The following is a 22504-nucleotide window of genomic DNA, read 5'->3' on the forward strand; positions in this document are numbered from 1 at the left end:
ATCCCCAAAAGACCAGCTGGAAAGCCCCGCCTCCCCATCTAGGCCCCGCGCCCCCACACCTTGGCTCCACGCCCCCCAAAGCGCGCCTCGCCCCACCCATTTAGCCACGCCCACTCCCTTTAGCCACGCCCGCGCCTGCCCCCTCAACCCCGCCCTTTCGGCTGGCCCCACCCACTCGCCCGCAAAACCCCGCCCCTCAACCGCAAGCCCCGCCTCCTCTCCCCTGACCCCGCCTCCCGCCTTCCCGCCGTTTCACCGCCGAGCTCCCCCCCCGCCCCTCACGGACCCCCCCCCCCTCCCCGTTCCCGCCGCCGGGCTTTAAAGGGGGGGGGGGGGGGGGGAAGGGGGAAAGGCCCGCGGCGGGGAGGGGAAAACCGCCGGGAAGAGAAGGACCGAGGCTTCGGCCCCCCTCTCCCGCCCCTCCGCCTTCACTCCCTCCCCCCCTCCCTCCAGCCCGCCGGCGAACCTCCTCCGCCGGGCCGCGCTCCATCCCAGGTCGAGGTGGCCCCACCCCGCGGGCCGTGCCCCCTTTAAGAGCCCAAGGAGCCCCCCCCAATGGCTCACAGCGCTGAGGAACCGGGACAAGATGGCGGAAGGCCCGCCTCCACCTCCCAGCGGCCGCGCATGCGCGCCGGCCTACCGCGGGGTCTCATGGGAGTGGGAGTTCGGGGCGGGCGCGGTGCATTGTGGGTAACCCCCGCCATGAGGCCTCCCGGGAAGGGGGTACCGAGGCCTTTTGGGGTCGGTCCCGCCCCTCCGGTGTCCCCCCCCGCACCCTCCCGCACCCCGAGGCGAAGCCCCCGGGTCGCCCCCGGCCTCTCCGCCCAGTGCCAGGCCCCAAACCCCCGCGGCGGCCATGTTGGGCCTAGGGCTGGACCGGAGGCCTAGGCCCCACAGCCGGTACCCCGGCAGGGGAGATTATCCCACCTCATCTGGCAGCAGCTGCTGCAGCCCCACGGCCTCAGCTTAAAAGGAGGTACATGCGGTTTGCGAGAGAAGCACGAGGAGTCCTGCGGTGGTCCCAGAAGGAGAAAGGAACCGGTTCCAGGCTCGAGGTCTCGGCCCAGGCGGGCACAGGGCAGCTCCCATCGTGTCTCCCCACCCGCAGGTTCAGCTCAGGAGAGCGGGCAGCGACTTTCTGCTGAGACCGGGAGCAACCCGGACCCGCACCCGAGGGAAGGACATCCCTACAGGGCTCCGTGCTGCTGGAAGAGGCGACGCTGTGAGTCCCCAGCGTGGAGAAGGGCCTTTCTCCAGCACTTCTGTCACCCGGTTCCCACCAGCGCTTGGGGCTTGCTGCAGAGATACGGCCGCTGTTGTGAACAGTCTGAACTGGTGACAGCACCCTCGTACAAATACACACGCGCTCCTTTCACGAAAGTGAAAGTAGGACACCAGTGGGACAGAAACGGAAAGGTGGGCTCCTGCAGGGCCCTGGGGGGCTGAGGGCTCCTGTACTTCTTGTGTGACTCAGGCAGAAAACTGAATTCTCTTTCTGTTTCGCTTTCCTGAGTGAGGCATGCCACCATCCAACATAGCCTTCAACATCTCCAGGGATGGGGCATCTGCAACCTCTCTGGGCAGGCTGGGCCAGTGTCTCACCACTCTCACAGTCAAGAATTTCCTCCTGATATCTCATACCAATCTCCCCTCTTTCAGTGTCAGACCGTTCCCCCTCATCCCATGGCTCCCCTCCCTGACCCAGAGTCCCCCCCCAGCTCTCCCGGAGCCCCTTTAGGCACTGGAAGGGGCTCTCAGGACTCCCCGGAGCCTTCTCTTCTCCAGGTAGAGCCCCCCCACCTCTCCCCGCCTGTCCTCCCAGCAGAGGGGCTCCAGCCCTCCCAGCATCTCCGGGGCCTCCTCTGGCCCCGCTCCAGCAGCTCCGTGTCCTTCTGCTGTTGGGACCTCTTCTCATTGGCATCTCCATCACTTGGAAGAGGAAGTTATCCTCAACGCATTCCCGGGAACCTCAGCCATCCCAGCGGCTCTGCCATTGCCTCGGTGGCCGTGGCCGCCAGCACCGGCTGCCCTTCTCCTCACAGCTTTGCCTCTCTGCTGCTGTCACCTCTGGCTCACGCGGGTCGCGGCAAAATGTTAAAACTCCCCAATTCCCCCCCCCCCCCCCCAAAAGCGCGGGTCGGCCCCGACGCCGCGCCACAGAGCGCCTGAAAGTGCTTCGCCCCTGAAAATGACGGGATTTCGCCCCAAAACGGCGGGCCGCGGCCGGGCGGGACGTGAGGCGAAGGAGCCCTGAGGGGAGTTCAAGGCCGCGCTGCGATTGGCTGCGCTTCCTGCCACTCCTCCTTCTTGCGCGCTGATTGGTCGAGATGGTGGGCGGACTGTGCCAGGATTATAAATAGAGGTCACTCCCTCAACGACGGATTAGTTGGCGGCGCGGCGGGAGGAAGTCGGTGGTGCAGCCGAACGGCGGCGGAGGTGAATGGCGCCCGTGGGCGCCGGTGGGTCCCGGGGGCTGTGGGGAAGGGAGGTTGGCGGGGGTTCGCAGCACTTAGAGGCGTCGGGCTGAGAGGAGCTGCGTTGCCCGAGCCCGGAGAAACGCCTCTGAGGTCGGTAGTGGCGTCTCCTCGGGCCGGCCGAGCTGCATTGCCCCTCTCTGTTCCAGCGGCTGCTGATTTCCAGCGTTGGCGGGTGTGGGTCGGGGATTTTTTTGTATTTGCATGCATGTATCGGTCGGGGAGTTTCTTGTAGTTTCTGTACCCAGTTTTGGTTCCTGTATTGGCTGTGCCTGTGCCAGGCATGCAGGGACAGGTCAGATAAGTGGGGGAGAAAATAGAAACTGCAAGTCAGTGTGTTTTCCTTCCCGATCCCCTTGTTCCCTCCCTCACCCTGACTGGAGTCATTCTCCTGGGCACCCCACAAGCTTTGCTCGGCCCCCCTCATCCCATCACCCCCAGGATGGCTGAGTTTCCATCCCCAAGCGGTCAAGGTCTTACCCCGGTCAGGGGTGCTGGGACGGGTGGTGGTGGTGTCCCACCGCTGTGGGGAGTGGTGGAGGGGTTGGGGGCAGCCTGGACCCCCCCCCCCCCCCCCCCCCCATTGCCATGCCCGGTCCCCTCGGGGGGTGGAGGGGGAGGATGCTCTCAGCCAGTGAGTGCTCTGTGGCCCGTCGGGTAAGGTGTGTGCAGGGTGGTGGGGAAGGTGCTGGATCTGTCGGGGACCAGGGGCTGATCCCTGAGCTCACCGAGGCTGTGTTTGTCTTCTCCAGGTGTTGGCTGGGCAGCATCCGTGGGGGAGCAGGGACAGGGCAGGACTGTATTGGCATTGCCTTCCTGAGCATGGGTGTCACCACAGGGCTGTGGTTGATAGCTGAAATCAAGCAGCTGTCGGGCAACAGAATTAAACACCCTGATCTACTGCCCGATCGTGACTATCACTGAAGTCTTCCAACGTTACGTTAACAGTCGTGGTGGTGAAGCTGCATCCGAGCCTTGCTTGAAACAGGCTTTGACAGCAGTTATGGTACCTGGGCCCCAAGATCCTGCTTGTTGCAAGCCAGGGGAGTTCACATCGCAGTTTCCCCTGGGGCAAGGGGAGAAGAATGGATTCTGCTGCAAGGATGGGACTGTGGAGACACCCCCCGAGTCCCCAGGATGGATGGGGATTCCCCCACCCAGAGGTGCCTGGGCATAGAGAAAGAGGGACGTGCAGGGCCACCCCTGTGGCCTGTCAGGAGGGGACAGTGTTCCCGTGGCAGTGTCACCCCACAAGGACTGTGGCTGGCGAGTGTGCGGCTTCTTCCAGCAGTGTGGGAAAGGCACTCGGAGTGGTCTGTAGCAGTCACTGCCTCTGTCTTGTTGGACAGCCCTGTCCTCACTGCCAGTGGCTTTCTTCCTTCTCCGGGCAAGCCATACGCACTCCATCCAGTGTGTGTTGTGGTGCTGGCTGTGCTGGTGGCTCTGGTCCTGGCTCTGGCCACGGCTGTTGCTGCCCTATCAGGTAAGGGAGGAGCAGCTGCCTCCTTGCCTGCCCCATGGAGCTGTGTCCCCTGGTCCCTGCAGAGCCCAATCCTCTGCCCTTGTCTCTTTGTCCCCTTCCCTCTCCAGCAGGAAGACGTGGAGGGGATGCAGTAGTGCCTGTGGCTCTGGTGCTGGGCTGTCCTGAGGACTGGGTTGGGTACCGCGGTGCCTGCTACTACTCCTCAAAGGAGGAGGGGAGCTGGGAGTGGAGCCGGGAGCAGTGCTCGTTGCACGGGGCCTGGCTGGCTGTGCTGAGGAGGGAGTGTGAAATGGTGAGTGAGGGGCTGCTGTGAGTGCGTGGGGGTGCAGGGGGGTTGCTGGGTTGGGTGCGGAGCCCGGGGTTGGCACTGGGCAGAGCAGGAGCAACGGTGCTGGCCGGGCTGGTGAGCTTCTGCAGCAACTCTGGAGCTTGTTGGAGCAGGCGTGGGGTGGGAGCTGTTGCCATCCCAGGGCCGGTGGTAGCCGTGTGGGTCTGTCGGGGACCAGTGTGGGGCTGGGAGTGGGACTGGTGTGGGGCTGGAGCATCTCCTGACTGTTGGCTTCTCTCCTTCCTGCCCAGGAGTTCCTCTCGCACCTCAAGGGCAATGTTGATTACTGGATTGGGCTGCAGAGACGGGGCGAGCGCCTGGAGTGGGTGGATGGCAGCAGCTTCAACCAGACGTGAGTCCTGTTGGGAGCCAGGGCTGTGGGGAGAGTGTCCTCCGTGGGACAGGCATGGTCCTGGTGGGACGTGTCCACTGGGGCTGTCCCTTGCAGGCAGCCCTTGTCTCCTCCTGGTGGTTGAGGGGACAACTGCCAACCCCACGGTACCAGTGGTGAGTGTGCTGCTTATTGCAGACTCGTGGTGCACGGCCAGGAAGTGTGTGTGTATCTGAATGACGGTGTTATCGCGAGTTCAAGATGCTCACAACAGCGGCCGTATCTCTGCAGCAAGCCCCAAGCGCTGATGGGAACCGGGTGACAGAAGTGCTGGAGAAAGGCCCTTCTCCACGCTGGGGACTCACAGCGTCGCCTCTTCCAGCAGCGCGGAGCCCTGTAGGAATGTCCTTCCCTCGGGTGCGGGTCCGGGTTGCTCCCGGTCTCAGCAGAAAGTGGCTGCCCGCTCTCCTGAGCTGAACCTGCGGGTGGGGAGACACGGTGGGAGCTGCCCTGTGCCCGCCTGGGCCGAGACCTCGAGCCTGGAACCGGTTCCTTTCTCCTTCTGGGACCACCGCAGGACTCCTCGTGCTTCTCTCGCAAACCGCATGTACCTCCTTTTAAGCTGAGGCCGTGGGGCTGCAGCAGCTGCTGCCAGATGAGGTGACTGCAGAAAGCTCTGTATGGGACCCTGTCCCTGTGTGGGGCAGAGGGGACACAGCGCCGGGGGTGAAGTGGCCCCTATGGGTCTCTGGTGAGAGTTGGACACAGTGTCAGATGTCTGTGCTATTTTTCTACTGAATTTTAATTAAATGCTCATGAATTCTTGTGTGTTTCTCTGCTGTTGCGCAGGCGCCTGCTGGAGGCAGCCCTGTCCCCTCCCCTCACCCCCGGGGACACTTTCCATCCCGGCTTTGGCAGCGCTGGAGGGCACGTCTGTGTGGGGGCAGCTGCCCCCTGGGGTCTTCTCCCTCCAGCCATGGCAGCGTGAGGTGCCGGTGGCAGGAGGGGGGTGGCTGGAGCCTGTCCCCCCTTGTTTTCTTGGCCACGGGGGCTGTGGGGCCCCCCCAAATCCTAACCCCTGGAGAAGGTGCTGCTGCAGGAGCTCCAGAAGCAGCTGAAAGCAGCTGTAGGCATTGGGGACCAACCTGGTGGGGGGTGACCAAACGTGGCCGTGTCCCCTGCCAGCACTGTGGCTGTGCAGGAGGGCCCCTTCCCAGTGCTCCCAGTCCCTCTGTCCTCCCCCATCTCAATTTTGGTTGAGATGGCAGCGGGGATGGCAGAGGAGTGCTGTTGCGGCTGTCCCACCTGGTTGTCCTGTGGCTTGTTCTTCCTGTGCTGGGGAAACCCTCTTCTGGAGGCTTCTGCCATGGGCAGAGGCTCTTCTCTTCCCTCTCTCCCCCTGATTTTTTCCTTCCGCTGTTTGTCTCCCACGTGGTGGGGGGAGATGTTCTTCCTGTGCTGGGGAAACCCTCTTCTGGAGGCTTCTGCCATGGGCAGAGGCTCTTCTCTTCCCTCTCTCCCCCTGATTTTTTCCTTCCGCTGTTTGTCTCCCACGTGGTGGGGGGAGATGTTCTTCCTGTGCTGGGGAAACCCTCTTCTGGAGGCTTCTGCCATGGGCAGAGGCTCTTCTCTTCCCTCTCTCCCCATGATTTTTTCCTTCCGCTGTTTGTTTCCCACGTGGTGGGGGGAGATGGGGGCGTCTCATGGGGCTGTTGTGGAAATAGTGTCTGCACTGGGCTCCTCTGAGCAGGGTGGTGGTTGGCGTGGGCGGCTCAGTTCCAGCTGCCTGTGCCTCGGTTAAGCTCTCGTTTCCCACACCTGACTCTTTCTCTGCCCCCACACATCACGGAGCTCCTGCCAGCACTGCCCCCCCCCCCCCCCCTTCCCCCAGTTCAGCCTGCAGTGGGTTGAACCGGTCTTTCTGGAGCAAGAGGCATGGCTGAGCACCCACCTTCCCCCGTGCTGTGGAATTCCTTCCTGCTGCTGGTGCTGCAGAGAGGGGGAATCCTGCTCAGCAGTGTGCTGGGTTTGCTGTTCTGAGCTGTGACAATTAAAATATTAGCTTAATGAGGCTGTGGGTGTCAAGGTTGTAGCTTAATGAGGCTGTGGGTGTCAAGGTTGTAGCTTAATGAGGCTGTGGGTGTCAAGGTTGTGGTGTTATCTGCTCTCTTTAGAACTCTTTTTTTTGGTCGCTTTGCCTCTGTGCGGTGGGGTTGGATGCAGAAAGCCTCGCTGAAACCTTAATCCTTAAAGGATTTGTTGTGTGGAGAGGCGTCACAGCCCCTTCTGTGTCAGGTTCTCCCAAAGGGAATCCCCTGAGGACAGTCCCTGCTTGGCTCCTGTGATAAACTCAGTATGGTTTGTTCACCAAACCTAAAAACTTACATTCCCACAAGAAGGCAACTGCTTAACAAGCTGTGGCAAGATGGCCAACGTTTTACTGTGTAAACAGGATATGCATGATTGTGCAGGCAAGGCTAAGCCGCAAGGTCAAGTTATGTAGACAAAGTATAATAAATTGTGAAAAGACTTGAAGGAAAGAAACCTTCACCCCAAGACCACTGGCAATACTAGTGTTTAAGGTATTCATTTGTGGAATTTTAAGGGTGTTTGTTTAGTACTGCCAGAGTTTTAGAGATACCTATAGCACTTGGATAAGTACTTTGAGAAAATGTTAGGTGAAGAATCCTTATAGAATTTACTAGCTCTTTAGAAAAAGGGGGGGACTGAGTCAAAGATATAGTACTAATTAACTAGTAGTAATTCATAACCTAAAAGACAGGCCTGATAAAAAACGGACGAAGCAAGAAGTCTTGAGATTGCCAAGGACAGCTCCTGATAACGAATAAGAGAAGGCCTTGAAAGGCGGCTGAAACCAACCCTGCGGTCTGGACAGAGACCAAAAAGAAAAACTGAGTCTGCGCGGGGACAAAAGGTTACTTGAAGTGATGAGGATGAAGGCTGCAAATTCTTCTTCAAGACCCTCAGCGACCACCACCACAAAGCATTGCGCAAGCGCAGTTAGGAGAAGTTTATGAAAATGACTTCTTAAAGCTAATTTTAATACGAAGCGAGGATAGGTTATGCATATGTATAGGTGTATTAAGAGATCTTATGATTATGTAAAAAGTACCATATATATTTGAGAAGGCCGCTGCATTGGGTGCGCGCCGTCGGTGGAGTGAGACTCCCGGGCCGCCCAGCGCTGTTTTGCTTGCTGCCGCTTGCTAATAAATACTCCAAATTTTAATTGACTCTGTCTCACGTCAATTTTGTGAGATCAACTTATAACAGCTCCCACCCTTCGGGGCACAGCGTTGCCATCCAGCCCTGCCGTGCGCTCACCTTGCAGGACTGGAGTGCTTTTGCTCTTCAGAGAAACCACTTTCTCCTAAATGGGGATAAATACCTAATTTTTGGAGGCTTTGAGAAGTCCAGAAGCGTCTGACCCCTCTTCTGACAGTCTGGCTTCTGCCTTGCTGGGGTTGGAAGGTCCTTGCGTGGGTTTCCTCAGGCTGTGTGCCGAAAAAGATGAGCGAGTCTTTCAGGCAAGCCGGAAAGGATGTCATCTCACGTCTTTAGAGCTCTATTGCCTATAATTTTGGGGTTGTCCCGGTCCCATTCCTGTTTCTTGGAAGCCACTTGAAAATGAGGTGCGAAGGAGAAACAAACAGATTTCTTGAGCTGTTAGGAACACTTTCCATCCCTTTCCCTTGAAGGTTTCATTTCCAACCCCCTTGTTTCTGAAGTCTCCCAGGTTTTTTGGCACCTTTGTGCTCCGCAGAGCAGGGAATAGCGCTGCGCTTCAAACCCAGGCTGGAAAACCAGGGGGATTACAGAGAAATTGGTAAAAGGGGGAAGGTGGTGCTGCTGGAATAGGTTTGGGTGGGGAGAAGCAGTGACTTTGGCTGGAAAATACCTCTCACATGGCTGAAGAGAGGAGATGAAGGTGGAAAGGTGTGGTTTTATTTTATTTCGTAAAAATCATAATTCTTATGATCTTACTGGGAACATCCTGGGAGATCGGAGTTTCTGCATCGTTCTGGCAACGGCACCTCATTTTTCCTGCGAAATAACAGATTTGGACAGAGCGGAGCAAAGTCTGGAACTGCCTGTTCACAGAGCCACGTGTTTTGGGTTGCTTTGGGCTTTTGTTTTTTATTAAAGGTGTCTTGTTTGGGAGATTTCGTTTGGTCCCTTGGAAGAATATGGATAGAATACGAACACCAAAGGCTTCTTGATGCTGTCAGCTGTTACTTCCCTTGCCATGGACTCATTTTCCCTGGCTTAATTTGGCAGAATCTGAGTAAAGTTTCATTTTCAGGCTGGCCAGTGCGTCGAAGGCGCTTTTTTTTTTTTTTTTTTGCAGTCTTGCTGGGCTTGACGGACGTTCAGAGGCTCGTGCTTCTCCTCGCAGACCTCTAGCTTGGAGGGGAGCTCGCAAAGCTGAGCTGAAGGAGTGCCGAACCTCAAAAAAAACCTGGATTTGCTGACTGCTGGATTGTCACCCCTGGAGCCAGAGGCACGGCTGGGTGGTCCTCTCGCCTCTCCCGCTATGGCTGAGGAAATTACTTATGCTGACCTGGATATCGCCGCTGCGAAACACTGCAGGAACCGGCATTCGCTTCCTCAGCCTAGCAGTAAGTGCAGCATGGGGTTTTGGGGTTGTTTTTTCTGTTTTTTTTTTTTTTTTTTGGTTTTGAGTTATGGGCTGACTTGTTGGGAGACTCCCACCCTCCGAGTGGCACAGGGAGGGGAAGGGGCCCACAGCTGTGGTGGTGTGATAAGGGATCTCGTCTGCTGTTTGGGATGCTGTCGGTAGTTTTGTCTTGAAACGGCTTTAGGGTTTCTTTGAAATGGGGTCACCAGTTCACTCCGTGCCCGGAGTCCTACCGTGGCTCAATCAAAAGGGATTCCTCCACCGTGGAAACCCAGCGAGCTGGCGTTAACGCTTGCTGCCGTGGGGTGCGACACCGCGGCTTCTCTTCTGCCTGCGGCTGCCCCTGGGGACAGCATTGCCCCCCCTCACACCTCCCGCACCCTTCCTTGTGCGGCTGCTTCACCTGCAGCCCTTCTGGGAGTGAGCCTCGGGTCTGGAGGATTAGTTTTAAGCCCTCCGCGGCCCCAGCGTCGTCCGTGTGGGGAGAGGCTGATCTGTGAAAACTTAAACCTCTGAAGGTTGTGGGGCAGAACTCGGCAACCGCACCGAGTGCGTTTTCGAGGGCTGGTTCTTCAAACCCACCCGATGGGACTGTTCTTGTCCTGGCGTGATGGAAGAAGAAATCCCCCCGCACCTCCAGCCAGCGAAGGCTCCAAACCTGCCTGAATTCAGCCGCTCTCAGGGCAGCTGCTGTCCTTAGATGGTCTGATCCACATCTCGATGCTTCTGGTCCGTCTTTCCTGCGCTCGCAGTGGCATTCCACATCTTGTTTCCGTCCTCCTCTGCCTCACTGTGCTGCTTCATGCTCTTTTCCCTGCTGACTCGAGTTTTGGTTTCTAGCTTATGGGGAAAAAACAGCCAAAGATTTAATTCCTGCTTTTTTCCTCCTGTGGAAGGGACATCTGCCTGGTGAGGACCTCTTCAGCCAACACGCTGCACCCTGTTGTTTTGCAAGAATTCACAATTTCCACCAAAGATGTCCCTTTTGATCTCACAGGGGTGGGCAAAACCCACCTTCTGCTCATGTTAAGGCAGAATCGGATGTTCCTCCTCTCCTGTTTTAGTCCTAGGCCATTGATGGCTCAATTCCCAACGCACCTTGGCTGGTCAAGGGAAGCTCTGGCTTTGTGCAGAAGCGTCCTCCTGCCTCCCTCTTGGGAAACAAGAGACGGATGGGCTTTGCCTGGCCTCGAGTTCTGCAGGGAGGATTCTGCCTCCACGCTGGCTCGAGCAGGAGGGAGCTGGGGGAGGATGGGGCTGTCTAACCCTGCTGAGATGAAGTCTCTTTGGAGAGCTTGCTCCATCCAGGTTCAGCAATTTTGCCCCAGTGCTCGGAAAGGATGCCATGGTGGGGCGCATCTTCCACCTTGGCCCACTTCTAACCTTGATTTAACAATTTGGGTTTCTAATGGCTTCTGACATCTAGGAAATTCCCGATTCTCGGAGTTTTGGATAACTAGATAAAACCAACCCAACCTCATCACGACTGACTTTGCCCCAATTGCCTCAGGATCAGGACGGGGGTAGCAGCGGTGAAACACGGGCGATTGATGGCAGCTTTTGAGCAACCAGCAGCACCCCCACGGAGGGCTTTTGGGGAGAAAACAGCCCAAATGTGCGCTGCTGACTGGATGCGGGGTTGGGGCAGTGTTTTTCTCCTAACGACTCTTTCTCTTGCAGGGTTGGGCTGTCCCCGCTGGCACCGAACCGCTCTCTGGGCCGGCTGGACCGGGAACCTCTTCCTCGGAGTGGCCGTGGTGGCGATGGCATGCTCGCGTGAGTAGCTCCGCTTGCCAGCACGGGGACAACCGAAGGACAATCCAGAGAGGGGACCGTGCAAAGAGCAGGGAGGGGGGTGTCCCTGCTGCTGGGGGGCTTCTGTAGGAGGCAGATCTGCTTTTGGTGCTGTGCGGTGGCTGATGCATGTCAGCGCAAGGTGTGGGGAAGCGGGATTTTATCAGAATTTCTTGGAGCTGATGGGTGGAGGAGACTCAACTCTTTTGGTTGGCTGGCGAGGGGAAACCACTGGAAACTTCTCAGCTGTGGCAGTGTCGGGACTTGCCACCCCGCGGCCGAGCGCAGCATCACATGGAGCCCTGTGGAAATCAGTTTTGTGCGCTGTGTGATGTCGCTGGTGGCATCTGACACTGCCCTGACCCCCAGCACCCCCCAAACCTCACCGAGCAGGTGGGAGGGAGACTCAAATGTCTGATGGATTTTGGTGAGGAGATCCTCCAAAGAGGGAGGAGATCTGGAGCCAGCAGTGATCTGGGGATGATGCTTTGAATTTGGTGTTGGCCCATTGCTGGAGAGACCCCAAAATCAATCTGCTGGAGGCTGTTCATGCACACTGTGGGTGTCTGTGAGCACGCCGTGCTGCAATGGGAGGTCAGAAGGTGGTGAAGAGCCCTTCGCCCTCACGTCAGGCACCTCTGGGCTGCGCAGACGAGGTCAGCACAGCTTGTTTTGCAGCAGAGGCTGCTTCCATAGCGGTCAGAGTCTACGGGGCTTTCTGCTGCCATCCAGTGTGGTGCCTCTACATCTCGTGTGCTGTCTCAGGTGGGGGGTGGAGATGACCCATCCTGCTGGCAGTGGAAAGAAGCAGTGGGGGTGGAGGTGGTTGCAAGTGTAGGAGGGGGGCTGAGCTCAGAGGTGTTGAGCCCATACTGCAAAAAGCTGAGGTTGGGAACCCAAGATCTGCAGTCTGCTCTGGATCAGGACCCCGAGGCGCATTTTTGCCCCCCCGTGAGATTCTGGGGACACGGCTTGACATAACGGGAAGGATGAGGGGGGCAGCTGGGGGGGGTTCTGAGCACCCGCTCGGTGTCAGGATCCATCCCAGAGACTTCCCTGCAGCCCGCTGGGGCCACGCAAAGATTGATCTCGGTGGGCATCACGCCTGGGGGAGCCCATCCCTCTCTTCTGCTCCGTCCTCGCAGTGCTCCGCCAGCAGTCGGAGAACCCAGGAAGCTGCAAGAGGGTGAGTGGGAGCATAGGAAGTGGCAACGCCACGCTGGAGATCTACTCAGAGCTGAGGAAAGTTCTATGCTCGTCAAAGGCGCAAGGTAACTGCCCCGGCCACGATGCGTTTCCCAAAAACTTACGGCACGCCCGAATTCCCCAATATTCCATTCCCCAATAGAGAGCCAAGGGAAGCTCAGGGCGTTCCCGTGTTCCTGGGGAGCAAACAGGACTAAACCACTTGTCCTTCTTGGGACGTGCAAGGGGACAAGGTGGCTTCTTGGTGGCTGAACGTGGCACTGACTGTCTTTCAGAGGGTGAGGTGTGCCAGCTCTGCCCCGTGAACTGGATGCTGAGCGGGACCAAGTGCCATTGGGTGTCGGACGAGATCGGCCCTTGGGGCGCCAGCCGGGAGGACTGTGTGAATCGGAGTGCCGCGCTGCTGATGCCGGGGGACCAGGACGAGCTGGTAAAAGCACCGATGACATGGGGGATGCGGGACGGGTCCCGGGATGGCCCCCGCGGGGCTGGTGGCACCTGGGGAAGGGTTCAGGGCTTGCCCAGAAACGTGGGGTCAGCACCCACCCCTGGGGGACACCGGTGGGGCTCTGTGCTGGGACAGGGGACAGGCTGGAGCCTGTTTGGGGATGGCACGGTGGCATCACCGCCTGCCCTCTCCCCCGATGCAGGGTTTCCTAAATAAAGTCCTCCAGAGACCTGCCCGCTACTTCTGGATCGGCCTCTCCCTCCGCTCCGACGGGAAGAGCTGGACCTGGCTGAACGGCTCCCGCCTGGACCAGAGCCGGTGAGCGCTTCGGGGAGGGACGGGTGTCGGGGTGGGCACCTCCACCCTCACCCCAGGGCCCTTCGTGCCGTGACGTGGGCTCCCTCCTGCACCCGCAGGTTCCCACTGAGCCCCGGGGATGGAAACACATCCTGCGGGATGCTCAGGGAGGGCAGGATCAGCTCCGACAGCTGCAGCTCGGCGTTGCAGTGGATCTGCCAGAAAGAAGCCACCCAGCTCTGAGCCGGGAGAGAGACGCTGGGGGACGGGGCGGGATGGGGCCCGCGGCGGGGGGACGCAGGAGCTGATGTCGTGCCACGACCCTCCGTGCAAATGAAGAACGGCCTCGGCCGGGCTCTGCGTGGTGTTTCCAAGCGCCTTTGCTGACGGGGAGGGCTGGAAGGAGCGTCCTCCTGTCCCAGGCAGACCCGCTGGTGCGCGCACGCCCTGGCGCTGCTGTCCCTGTCCCTTTCTGCCCCGCAGCGCTCGCCCCCGGCCCTCCCTCCCCCTTCCACGGCTCCCGGGGGCACCGGGGCCCCCGTCCCAGCCCCAGCCAAGGGGATTCCTGCCCGTGCCAGCGGCCTCTCGCTCTTCCTCCCACGCCGTCCCCATCATCAGGTCGTGCTCTCGCCCCAGGCACAGCGCAGCTCGCCCAGGAGGCGGCTCACGCCGGGAAGGGGCCACGGAAAAGACAGATGCTGGTGGCACGGTGCTCGCAGCAGCGTTGCAAAGAGAGAGGGGAAGCGCATCCGGTTAAAAAGGGGGGGGGGGGGGATTAAAAAGCAGCGGAAATAGTGGGAATAATCTTCCTCGCAGCTGGGACGGGACTGCGTTTAGCCTTTTAGTGTGGGAAAGGTGTTGATATCACACTGATTTTCTGGTCGTGTTGTTCCCGGGTCTGGGACTCTTCAGTTCTCTGTGTTCTGGGACAATTACGAAGAAAAAATTAACTTATTTACTCTAAAGGCTTAATAACTCTAAAGGCTTCAGCTACTCCTGGTCAGTAAAGCTCGGCAAGCGGTACAAACCACACCGCATTATAATCCTAAAGCGTGTATTCTAATTAAAACTTGTTGACTTACACTAAACAACTCATCTCCCTCAACAGCTCCAGCCCTAGCGAGTGAGCTTGCCCCAAGGAGGGCGAACACCCAAACCCCACTTTGCTGAGCAGAAGAGGGGGACAGGGGACACGGGTGCCACCGCTGCCACCCCAGGGGTGATGGGGAAGAGAGAAGAACCTCTCCCTAGAGCTTAAACCTCCAAAAATAGCTGAGAGCGAGCTTGGTGGCACTGCCCCGTGGTATTGCGCCACCTCCCGTCCCCGCTGCGTGAAAACAGCTGCCCAAACTGGGATGCTGGTGGCTGGGTGGACTGGGAGCACTGGGAAGTCCTGATGCCCACCCTTCCACGTAGCCACGCCATCGGCGCCCTGGCAGGGGTTGCGCTGAGGTTTCTTCACCCACCATCCAGGTTGGGTTTGGCAATTTTTAACCCTCGCCCTGCGTAGGAAACGGAACCTTTCAAGTGGGGATGTGACGCTGGTGGGGAAAGTGAAAAATATTTCGTCACGGGGAAGGCTGATGTCATTCGTCACCCAAAAACCATCCGTGACACTCTTGTGGGTGAAGACGCTGATGATGGGCAGCGTCAACGGTGCGCTTGGGAGGAATTTTCTGAGCTGACGTCGTCCCTGCTGCTTGCCCTCCCCTGAGGAGTTGTTGTTTTTTTTTTTTTTTCTCGGTGGAATTTACAGAAGCAGCTGGTTTTAACCCCAAAAAAGGGCTGTGAGGGGATGGGAGTCGTTTAACAATGGTGCAAAAAAAAAAAAAAAAAAAAAAGCTGGGAGAGAGGAAAGGAGGGGGGAAAAAAGCTCCGAGTGGGGAGGATGTGTCTCTGCCCCCATCCCCCCCTTTTTGCCACCGAGGTTGGGGGGGACACGAGTTTCCAAAAGCCGGAGCAGCTCCCACCTCCCCTCCAGCCTTACGGGCGCGTGGAGGAAGGTCAGCAGCGGTAAACGCTGCGATAATGGGAATTGGCTTTGAGTGTTGCTGGTGCTGGGGCTTTTCCTCTCTTTTTGGCGGACCGCGGGGGCTTTTTCTCTCTCTCTCTTTTTTTTTTTTTTTTTTTTTTGGCAGACGATGGGGCGGGGTGTCTCTTTTTTTGCAGCAGTATTGGGGTGCTGTCAGGGCACAGGGGGGTTCGGTCCTATTTGCTGCGGGGATTCTTCGCCCTTTGGGCGCTACACAAAAGCGCCTTTCACTTATTTCCACGTGCCTCTGGCGAAGACATCGCTTCACCGGGCGGCGATGTTTCCCCCCGCCGAGGCGGTGAATTAGAACAATGTTCGCCCGTAACATTTTTAACGTGCTTTTCGGGGACACAAAAGTCATTTATTCGCCACCAGCCCTGTGCGGTTGGGAGTATTTTCTGGCGATCAAGTTTCTCTGTTCATCCCCATGTGTGGTTTGTTTGTTTTTTTTTTAAACTCTTCCTCCATCACCTCCTGGTTTACTCCAAAACGCACCAAGCTGTAACCTTGGGGTGGGAGTAATATGATTTTTTGGGTGTTGGGGATGGCAGCAAAACGCCGCATCGATGACACCCGATTCAAAAAAATCAAGTGTTTGGGGAGGGGAAAATAAAAAACCCTTTTTGATTTTTGTCTCTGCGAAGGCGCGAAGGTCGGAGAATGCTTCCTGCAAATTGAGGAAAGTCGGACGGGCGGGTTCTGTAATTCGTATTTCGGCGCTGATAATAAACAAAACACCCGATACCAGGGTTAGGTATATAGATTTAATAAATATGGAAGCTCTTTCGTTGTTGGTGACTTCGAGGCCTCGTGGGCACAGTGACTGTGGTGGTTTTTTTTCTGTTTTGCCTCGGTGGGTCCTTGTCCTGGTTTTTGGGGGCTTTTTTTTTTTTTTTTCTTCTAAATATGACTATTCTGCAAATGGCTCCTGTGGGACCCTGATTTGCTTCTCCGAGGAGAGACCCCAATCTGTTCGTGTTCTGCTGTGGGCTTTGGGAAAGGGCCGTGTCCAGGGAAAGGTTAAAAAACAGAAGAATTTAGGGGGAAAAAAAAAAAAAAAAAAAGCCCAGTTTGCAAAGAACGACGTGGGCAAATATGCCTTTGTGGGAGGTTTGGAGAAACGATAGTTCAGCGCGAACGCGGCAAAAGGAGAAAAGGCCCTTTGAGGGAAGTAAGAGATTTAGTAGAAAGTGCTGCGCCGAGCGGCACGGAGGGGGTTTTGGGGCTTTTTGTGAGCTTTTTGGCTCTTTTAGTGAGCGCAGGAGCGTCCTGGCAAATCCCTGGGCTGGAGGAGGACCTGGGTGGTCCCTGGGGCCGTGCTGCGGTCTCGGGGTCTTCTTGACCCGGCTCGCCTTGGTGGTGGTGGTGGTGGAGTTGAGGGCCGTGCTTGTCCCCGGAGGGTTCTTCTGTCCCCTCGGCGGCGCCGGGCATGGCAGAAGCTGTTCGTGAGGCAGGTACGTGAGCACCGTCCCTGTTCCTCGAGGCGTGAAGAGCCGCCCTGCGCGTGGAGGGGGGTGGTTTCTGCGCTGTGGGCTGAGGGACGTAGCTCAGGTGGCTTTGAAGGACCATCCAGCACCGCGTGGGGTGACCTGAGGGTCCTGGAGTGGGGATCGGACCTGACAGAACCTGAGAGTTGGAGAAGTGGGGGAGTAATTTATCAGGGAGTGGAGCGACGGGAGGAGGGGGAGCGGTTTTACACTGGAAGAGGGGAGATTGAGATGAGGTATGAGGAAGAACTTCTTGACTTGTGGGGGCGGTGAGCCCCCGGCGCAGGTTGCCCCGAAAAGCTGTGGCTGCCCCATCCCTGGAGGTGCTCAAGGCCGGGTTGGATGGGGCTTGGGGCAACCTGGGCTGGGGGGAGGTGGCCCATTCTGCCCAGGGAACGAGATGGTCTTTATGGGTGCCTTCCAACCCAAACCCTTCTGTGATTCTCAAACGACGGCTTTCCGGTGCGAACGGAGCTGAGAGCAGCCGCTAAAAATCAAGGTTTGCTTGGAAAAACAGAGTCCTGGGTTGGTTTGTTGGTTTTTTTTTTTTGAAGGCAGAAATCTGCAGGTGAAGCAGATGAAGGGAAAACGCTGCTTTTTCCCTTGGCTATCCTGGGAGGGGGAAAAAAAAAAAAAAAAAAAATAAAATACACATTTCCGACTGGATAACTTCACCGCACCGGCGGTAACTCCCTCCCTTTGCGCCGGCTTTTTGCTTTTGCGCAGGCAAAGACTCGACCGCCCTAACGATGTCGTCGCAGCAGAGAGCGAAGGGAGAAGGCACCAGTAAGTCTTGTTTCAGGGTTGGTTTTGGTTGTCGCGGCTGAGCTTCGTGTTACCCGGGCGAGTAAAATTTAGTTAAAATAGCTGCCGGGGAGGGGAGGGAGGAGGGCGTCAGAAAGGCGAAGCTGTTCGCAGGTGCCCATCTCTCGTGGTCAACCATGAGATGGTTGGGGTGGGGATGGAGAGGCTGCGGTGAGGTCAGGCAGCCCTAAAAATCCTTTGGAGGCTGATGAAAGCATTGGGGCGCACCCCCAAATCTGAGCCTGCGCCCTCCCCCCCCCCCCCCCCCCCACGTGCTTTCAGGGTGTCGAAGGCACCTTCGGGGGGAAGAGAAGGGTTGTGGGGAGCTTGGGGTGCTCTTGGTGGCACGGCTTGGCCGGCCGTGCCTCTTCCACGCGCTTTCTCCCCAGATTTCAGCCTCAAGTGCATTAAAGATAAAAAAATCCCCATCGGCGTCACCGTGGTCGTAGCGGCGCTGCTTCTCACCATCATCGCCCTGGCGGGTAAGTGGCTGAGGGTGGAGGTGAGGGTGGGAGGGTGGTGCCCACCACCCAAATCTTCTCCTCCGGAGAAAACCCACCGGCGTTTTTAAGTCCCCAGGAAGGCTTTCCGCTCTTTTTCCAGCGAAGAAATGCCCGTCCTGTCCATCCTGCCCCTCTCCCGTCCTTCCCGGCTGCCTGGAAAACGGCATCGGGTACGGGGAGAAGTGCTTTTACTTCGTGGAGGACGAAGCGGATTGGAACGGGAGCGCCGCCTCTTGCCGTTCTCTCGGAGCCCATTTGGCCACCGTCGACAGCCGGGAGGAGCTGGTAAACGAGAAACCTCCGCGGAACTGCTGTGCCCGTGGCTTTGGGGGAGCAGATTTGGGGTTTTGCCTCCCTGGAGGACATAACGTGATTATATATGATGCTGCTTCTATTTATTTTTTTTTTTTTTTTTTTTTCCCCCCCCTTTTCTAGCGTTTCCTCTTGCGCTACGGGGGTTCCTTGCCCTACTGGGTCGGTCTGCGAAGGGAAAACTCCGGACCTTGGAAATGGTTCAACGGGTCTCTCTACAACAACTCGTACGTCCCGTCGTCTTCTGGAGAGCGTAACCGCGTCCTGGGCTGGGCTGGGGATTAAACCCAAAAAGATATGTGTGTGTATATATATAAATTTAATGAGGGTGGGAGCAATTAAACACCGCTCGTCTCGCTTGAGCTGAAGCCCTCGGACCGCGGTGGGTGAATTTGCGTGAAGCAGCGGGTTGGGGGTGTCCCTGGATGAACCCCCACCCCGGGAACGAGTCGCTGAAAATATTCCCTCGTTGCGGAGCGGGAGGAGGATTTTCTTCCCCGTTGCGGAGCGGGAGGTGGATTTTCTTCTCCGCTGCGGAGCGAGAGGTGGATTTTCTTCCCGGTTGCGGAGTGGGAGGTGGTTTTATTCCTCGTTCAGGAACGAGAGGCGGATTTTCTTCCCCATTGCGGAGCGGGAGGTGGATTTTCTTCCCCGCTGCGGAGCGGGAGGCGGATTTTCTTCCCCGTTCAGGAGCGGGAGGCGGATTTTCTTCCTCGTTCAGGAGCGGGAGGCGGATTTTCTTCCCCGCTGCGGAGCGGGAGAGGGATTTTCTTCCCCGCTGCGGAGCGGGAGAGGGATTTTCTTCCCCGCTGCGGAGCGGGAGGCGGATTTTCTTCCCCGCTGCGGAGCGGGAGGCGGATTTTCTTCCCCGCTGCGGAGCGGGAGAGGGATTTTCTTCCCCGTTGCGGAGCGGGAGGCGGATTTTCTTCCCCGTTGCGGAGCGGGAGGCGGATTTTCTTCCCCGCTGCGGAGCAGGAGGCGGATTTTATTCCTCGTTCAGGAGCGGGAGGCGGATTTTCTTCCCGGTTGCGGAGCGGGAGGCGGATTTTATTCCTTGTTCAGGAGCGGGAGGCGGATTTTCTTCCCCGCTGCGGAGCGGGAGGCGGATTTTCTTCCCCGTTGCGGAGCGGGAGGCGGATTTTCTTCTCCGTTGCGGAGCGGGAGGCGGATTTTCTTCTCCGCTGCGGAGCGAGAGGTGGATTTTCTTCCCGGTTGCGGAGTGGGAGGTGGTTTTATTCCTCGTTCAGGAACGAGAGGCGGATTTTCTTCCCCATTGCGGAGCGGGAGGTGGATTTTCTTCCCCGCTGCGGAGCGGGAGGCGGATTTTCTTCCTCATTCAGGAGCGGGAGGCGGATTTTCTTCCCCGCTGCAGAGCGGGAGGCGGATTTTCTTCCTCGTTCAGGAGCGGGAGGCGGATTTTCTTCCCCGCTGCGGAGCGGGAGAGGGATTTTCTTCCCCGCTGCGGAGCGGGAGAGGGATTTTCTTCCCCGCTGCGGAGCGGGAGGCGGATTTTCTTCCCCGCTGCGGAGCGGGAGGCGGATTTTCTTCCCCGCTGCGGAGCGGGAGAGGGATTTTCTTCCCCGTTGCGGAGCGGGAGGCGGATTTTCTTCCCCGTTGCGGAGCGGGAGGCGGATTTTCTTCCCCGCTGCGGAGCAGGAGGCGGATTTTATTCCTCGTTCAGGAGCGGGAGGCGGATTTTCTTCCCGGTTGCGGAGCGGGAGGCGGATTTTATTCCTTGTTCAGGAGCGGGAGGCGGATTTTCTTCCCCGTTGCGGAGCGGGAGGCGGATTTTCTTCTCCGTTGCGGAGCGGGAGGTGGATTTTCTTCCCCGTTGCGGAGCGGGAGGTGGATTTTCTTCCCCGTTGCGGAGCGGGAGGCGGATTTTCTTCCCCGCTGCGGAGCAGGAGGCGGATTTTCTTCCTCGTTCAGGAGCGGGAGGTGGATTTTCTTCCCCGTTGCGGATCAAGAGGCGGATTTTCTTCCCGGTTGCGGAGCGAGAGGTGGATTTTCTTCCCAGTTGCGGAGTGGGAGGTGGATTTTATTCCTCGTTCAGGAGCGGGAGGCGGATTTTCTTCCCCGTTGCAGATCAAGAGGCGGATTTTCTTCCCCGTTGCGGATCAAGAGACGGATTTTCTTCTCCGCTGCGGAGTGAGAGGTGGATTTTCTTCCCGGTTGTGGAGCGAGAGGCGGATTTTCTTCCCCGCTGCGGAGCGGGAGGCGGATTTTATTCCCCGCTGCGGAGCGGGAGGCGGATTTTCTTCCCCGTGGGGCGAGCCGCTTGCTGGGAAGTGCGTTCCCCGCTCCTTGCGGCGCCGTTAACCCGTACGGGAGGTGCTCAGGTGCAGGTCTGAGGCTGACCGCAAACCCCTTGTGGTTCCCTTAAGAGCTTTTTCTTCTGCTTTTCGGCGCAGGTTCGACGTCCGGGGCAACGGACGATGCGCCTACGTCCACCGGGACGGGATCAGCAGCGACTGGTGCTCCCGGATGAAATCCTCCGTCTGCAGCCACCCCCGAAAGCGCCCCGGCGGGATCCGGAAGGATTCAGAAATCCCGAATTTCTCCTGACGTTTCCCCCTCCCCTCCGCAGGGGAGACCGACCGCGAGTTGCTCTTAACCCGACCCGGCAGCGGCCGTCCCCGTTACGTATTTATTTCCATTTTAGCGTACAAAAAGCGGAAACTCGCGACGACGACGCGGAGCTGTGACCAAAAGATCCTTATTTTACTCTGACCCCGAGCGTCTTTCTGGCTTCTGCGGTTGCGGGGAGGATGTTCAGGAGGTTCGGTGAACTCCCCGCTCCGCCTGCAGCTCCCTCCTGCTGCTTTTGGGGTCTTTCCTTGGGTTTTTTGGCTGTTGGGTTTGTTTTTTTGGGGGGTTGGGTTTTTGGGGTTGTTTGTGGTTTTTTTTTTTTTGGTGGATTCGGAGGCGGCGATGCAAAGTGGAGAATCGAAACCGAACTGTTTAGGAGAAGACCTCAGCCTCCGCGAGAAGCCGCCGAACCGCCGCTCCGGGATGCGTTTTTTTTTGGCATCCGCTTTTCCAGCAGCAATATTTATCTCCGTAGGGTCTTTCCCCCCCTCCCCCCCCCCCCCCAAAAAAAAAAAAAAACCCAAATCCTCAGCCGGGTCAGCTGTTCTCAGCTCAGCTGCGAACTTACCGTCCATTTGACTTTTTTTTTTTTTGTTGTTTTTTTTCCAGCCGTGTTGGGGAAGCAGAAGTGTTTTGGTGAGGCTGTACTCCCCCCCGCGCCCCCCCCCCCCAAAAAAAACCCACCCCCCCCTTGTGGCTCCTCCGCAGACCCCCGTGTGTGTACCGCTCGGTCTAATAAATATTAGCTCTATCAGAAACCGCCTTTTTTTCCCCCATATTCTGGGGCGGCTGTGGTTACGACAACACCCCTGCGAGAAAAATATTCCCCCCCCGCCCGGAGCGATCTCCGTGCTTTTTTTTTTTCTTTTTTTTTTTTTTTTGGGGGGGGGGGGGGTTGAAATTTCCCCCGCCTTTGCCCTTTGTAAAATAAGAATAAAAGGTTTAATGGCTTTTTCCCTCTCTTCTCCCTCTTTTGCAGCCGGACCCCGCGTCGCTCCGGTTTAATTTCCTCCCGTGAGCGTCGCCGCGGGTTCCAGAGGGATTTTTTTTTAATTTTTTTTTTTTTTGGGGGGGGGGGGGAGGGGGGACCTTTCGCTCCATCCCACCGCCTCCGCTCCTCTGCTTGACTCTCAGCCCCGTTCAGGCTCCGGAGGTTTTTCCGATCTTCTCCCCCGCTGGAAGCCTGGGAAAAATCCCCTCTGGTTGGGGGGGGAGGGGGAGCGACGCGGGAAGGTGTTGAGGGTGACAATTTGGGGGGTTTTAGGGTGTTTTTGCAGCGGTCTCGTTCCTCTCTTCCGCGTGGAAAGGGGACGATGATCCCTCTGCGCCTCTCCCAAGGTGGGGGTCGCCGTCCGCGGCCCCAGAGGTGACGCTGAGCCGCGGTACCCGGTCGCGCGGTGGCTTCGTCGCCCGTGTGGCCACTGGCCCTGTCCCGGCGCAGAATTTGGGGCCGTTTCCACCGGAAACGAGGATGGGTTTGACCCGCAGCATCGCACCCCATCCTCATCCCATCCTCTCCCCGTCCTCATCCCATCCCGCGGGGCGATGGCCGGCACGGAGCGTTTTCCCCTCCCGCACCCCAAAATGGGCGTTTTTTGGGGGATAATTTGGGATAATTTTTAACATTCCAGTTAAAAAAAAAAAAAAACAACCAAAAACATACACAAACCCCAATTGGAAATGGAGGAGAAAGAGGTGGAGCGGGTGTGGGGCGGAACTGGACGGGAACGCTCAGGGAGCCCCTCCTCCCCCCGAC

At 57.8% G+C, this 22504-nt stretch overlaps 2 protein-coding genes across 3 annotated transcripts in view; one reads left to right on the forward strand and one right to left on the reverse strand.

The window, feature by feature from the left end:
• The window catches only part of ZNF692 (zinc finger protein 692), an 8979-nt gene extending 8398 nt beyond the window's left edge, over nt 1-581 (reverse strand). Inside the window, exon 1 of the mRNA XM_082496878.1 lies at nt 467-581. Coding sequence (XP_082353004.1) covers nt 467-490 — 24 coding nt within the window. The 5' untranslated portion in view covers nt 491-581. The remainder of the gene's footprint in view (nt 1-466) is intronic.
• A 3088-nt stretch (nt 582-3669) lies between these two features.
• Nucleotides 3670-21389, forward strand: LOC309682752 (C-type lectin domain family 2 member B-like). 2 transcript variants are annotated; one of them, XM_082496870.1, is made up of 9 exons: nt 3670-3957; nt 4065-4249; nt 4537-4637; nt 8986-9256; nt 10957-11052; nt 12216-12341; nt 12552-12706; nt 12927-13042; nt 13141-13309. In XM_082496870.1, the coding sequence occupies exons 4-9, from the start codon at nt 9172-9174 to the stop codon at nt 13262-13264; spliced, it is 702 nt and encodes a 233-aa protein (XP_082352996.1). In that variant the 5' UTR covers nt 3670-3957; nt 4065-4249; nt 4537-4637; nt 8986-9171; the 3' UTR covers nt 13265-13309. The 2 variants fall into 2 exon arrangements, with proteins under 2 accessions (XP_082352996.1, XP_082352997.1); XM_082496871.1 differs by lacking the exons at nt 3670-3957; nt 4065-4249; nt 4537-4637; ... (4 more) ...; nt 12927-13042; nt 13141-13309 and adding exons at nt 15287-16507; nt 17267-17326; nt 17734-17826; ... (1 more) ...; nt 18283-18386; nt 20571-21389.
• Nucleotides 21390-22504: the final 1115 nt, after the last annotated feature.

The sequence above is a fragment of the Vanellus vanellus genome (genome assembly GCF_965231255.1).
Source record: "Vanellus vanellus genome assembly, chromosome: 32".
NCBI classification, from domain to species: Eukaryota; Metazoa; Chordata; class Aves; order Charadriiformes; family Charadriidae; genus Vanellus; species Vanellus vanellus.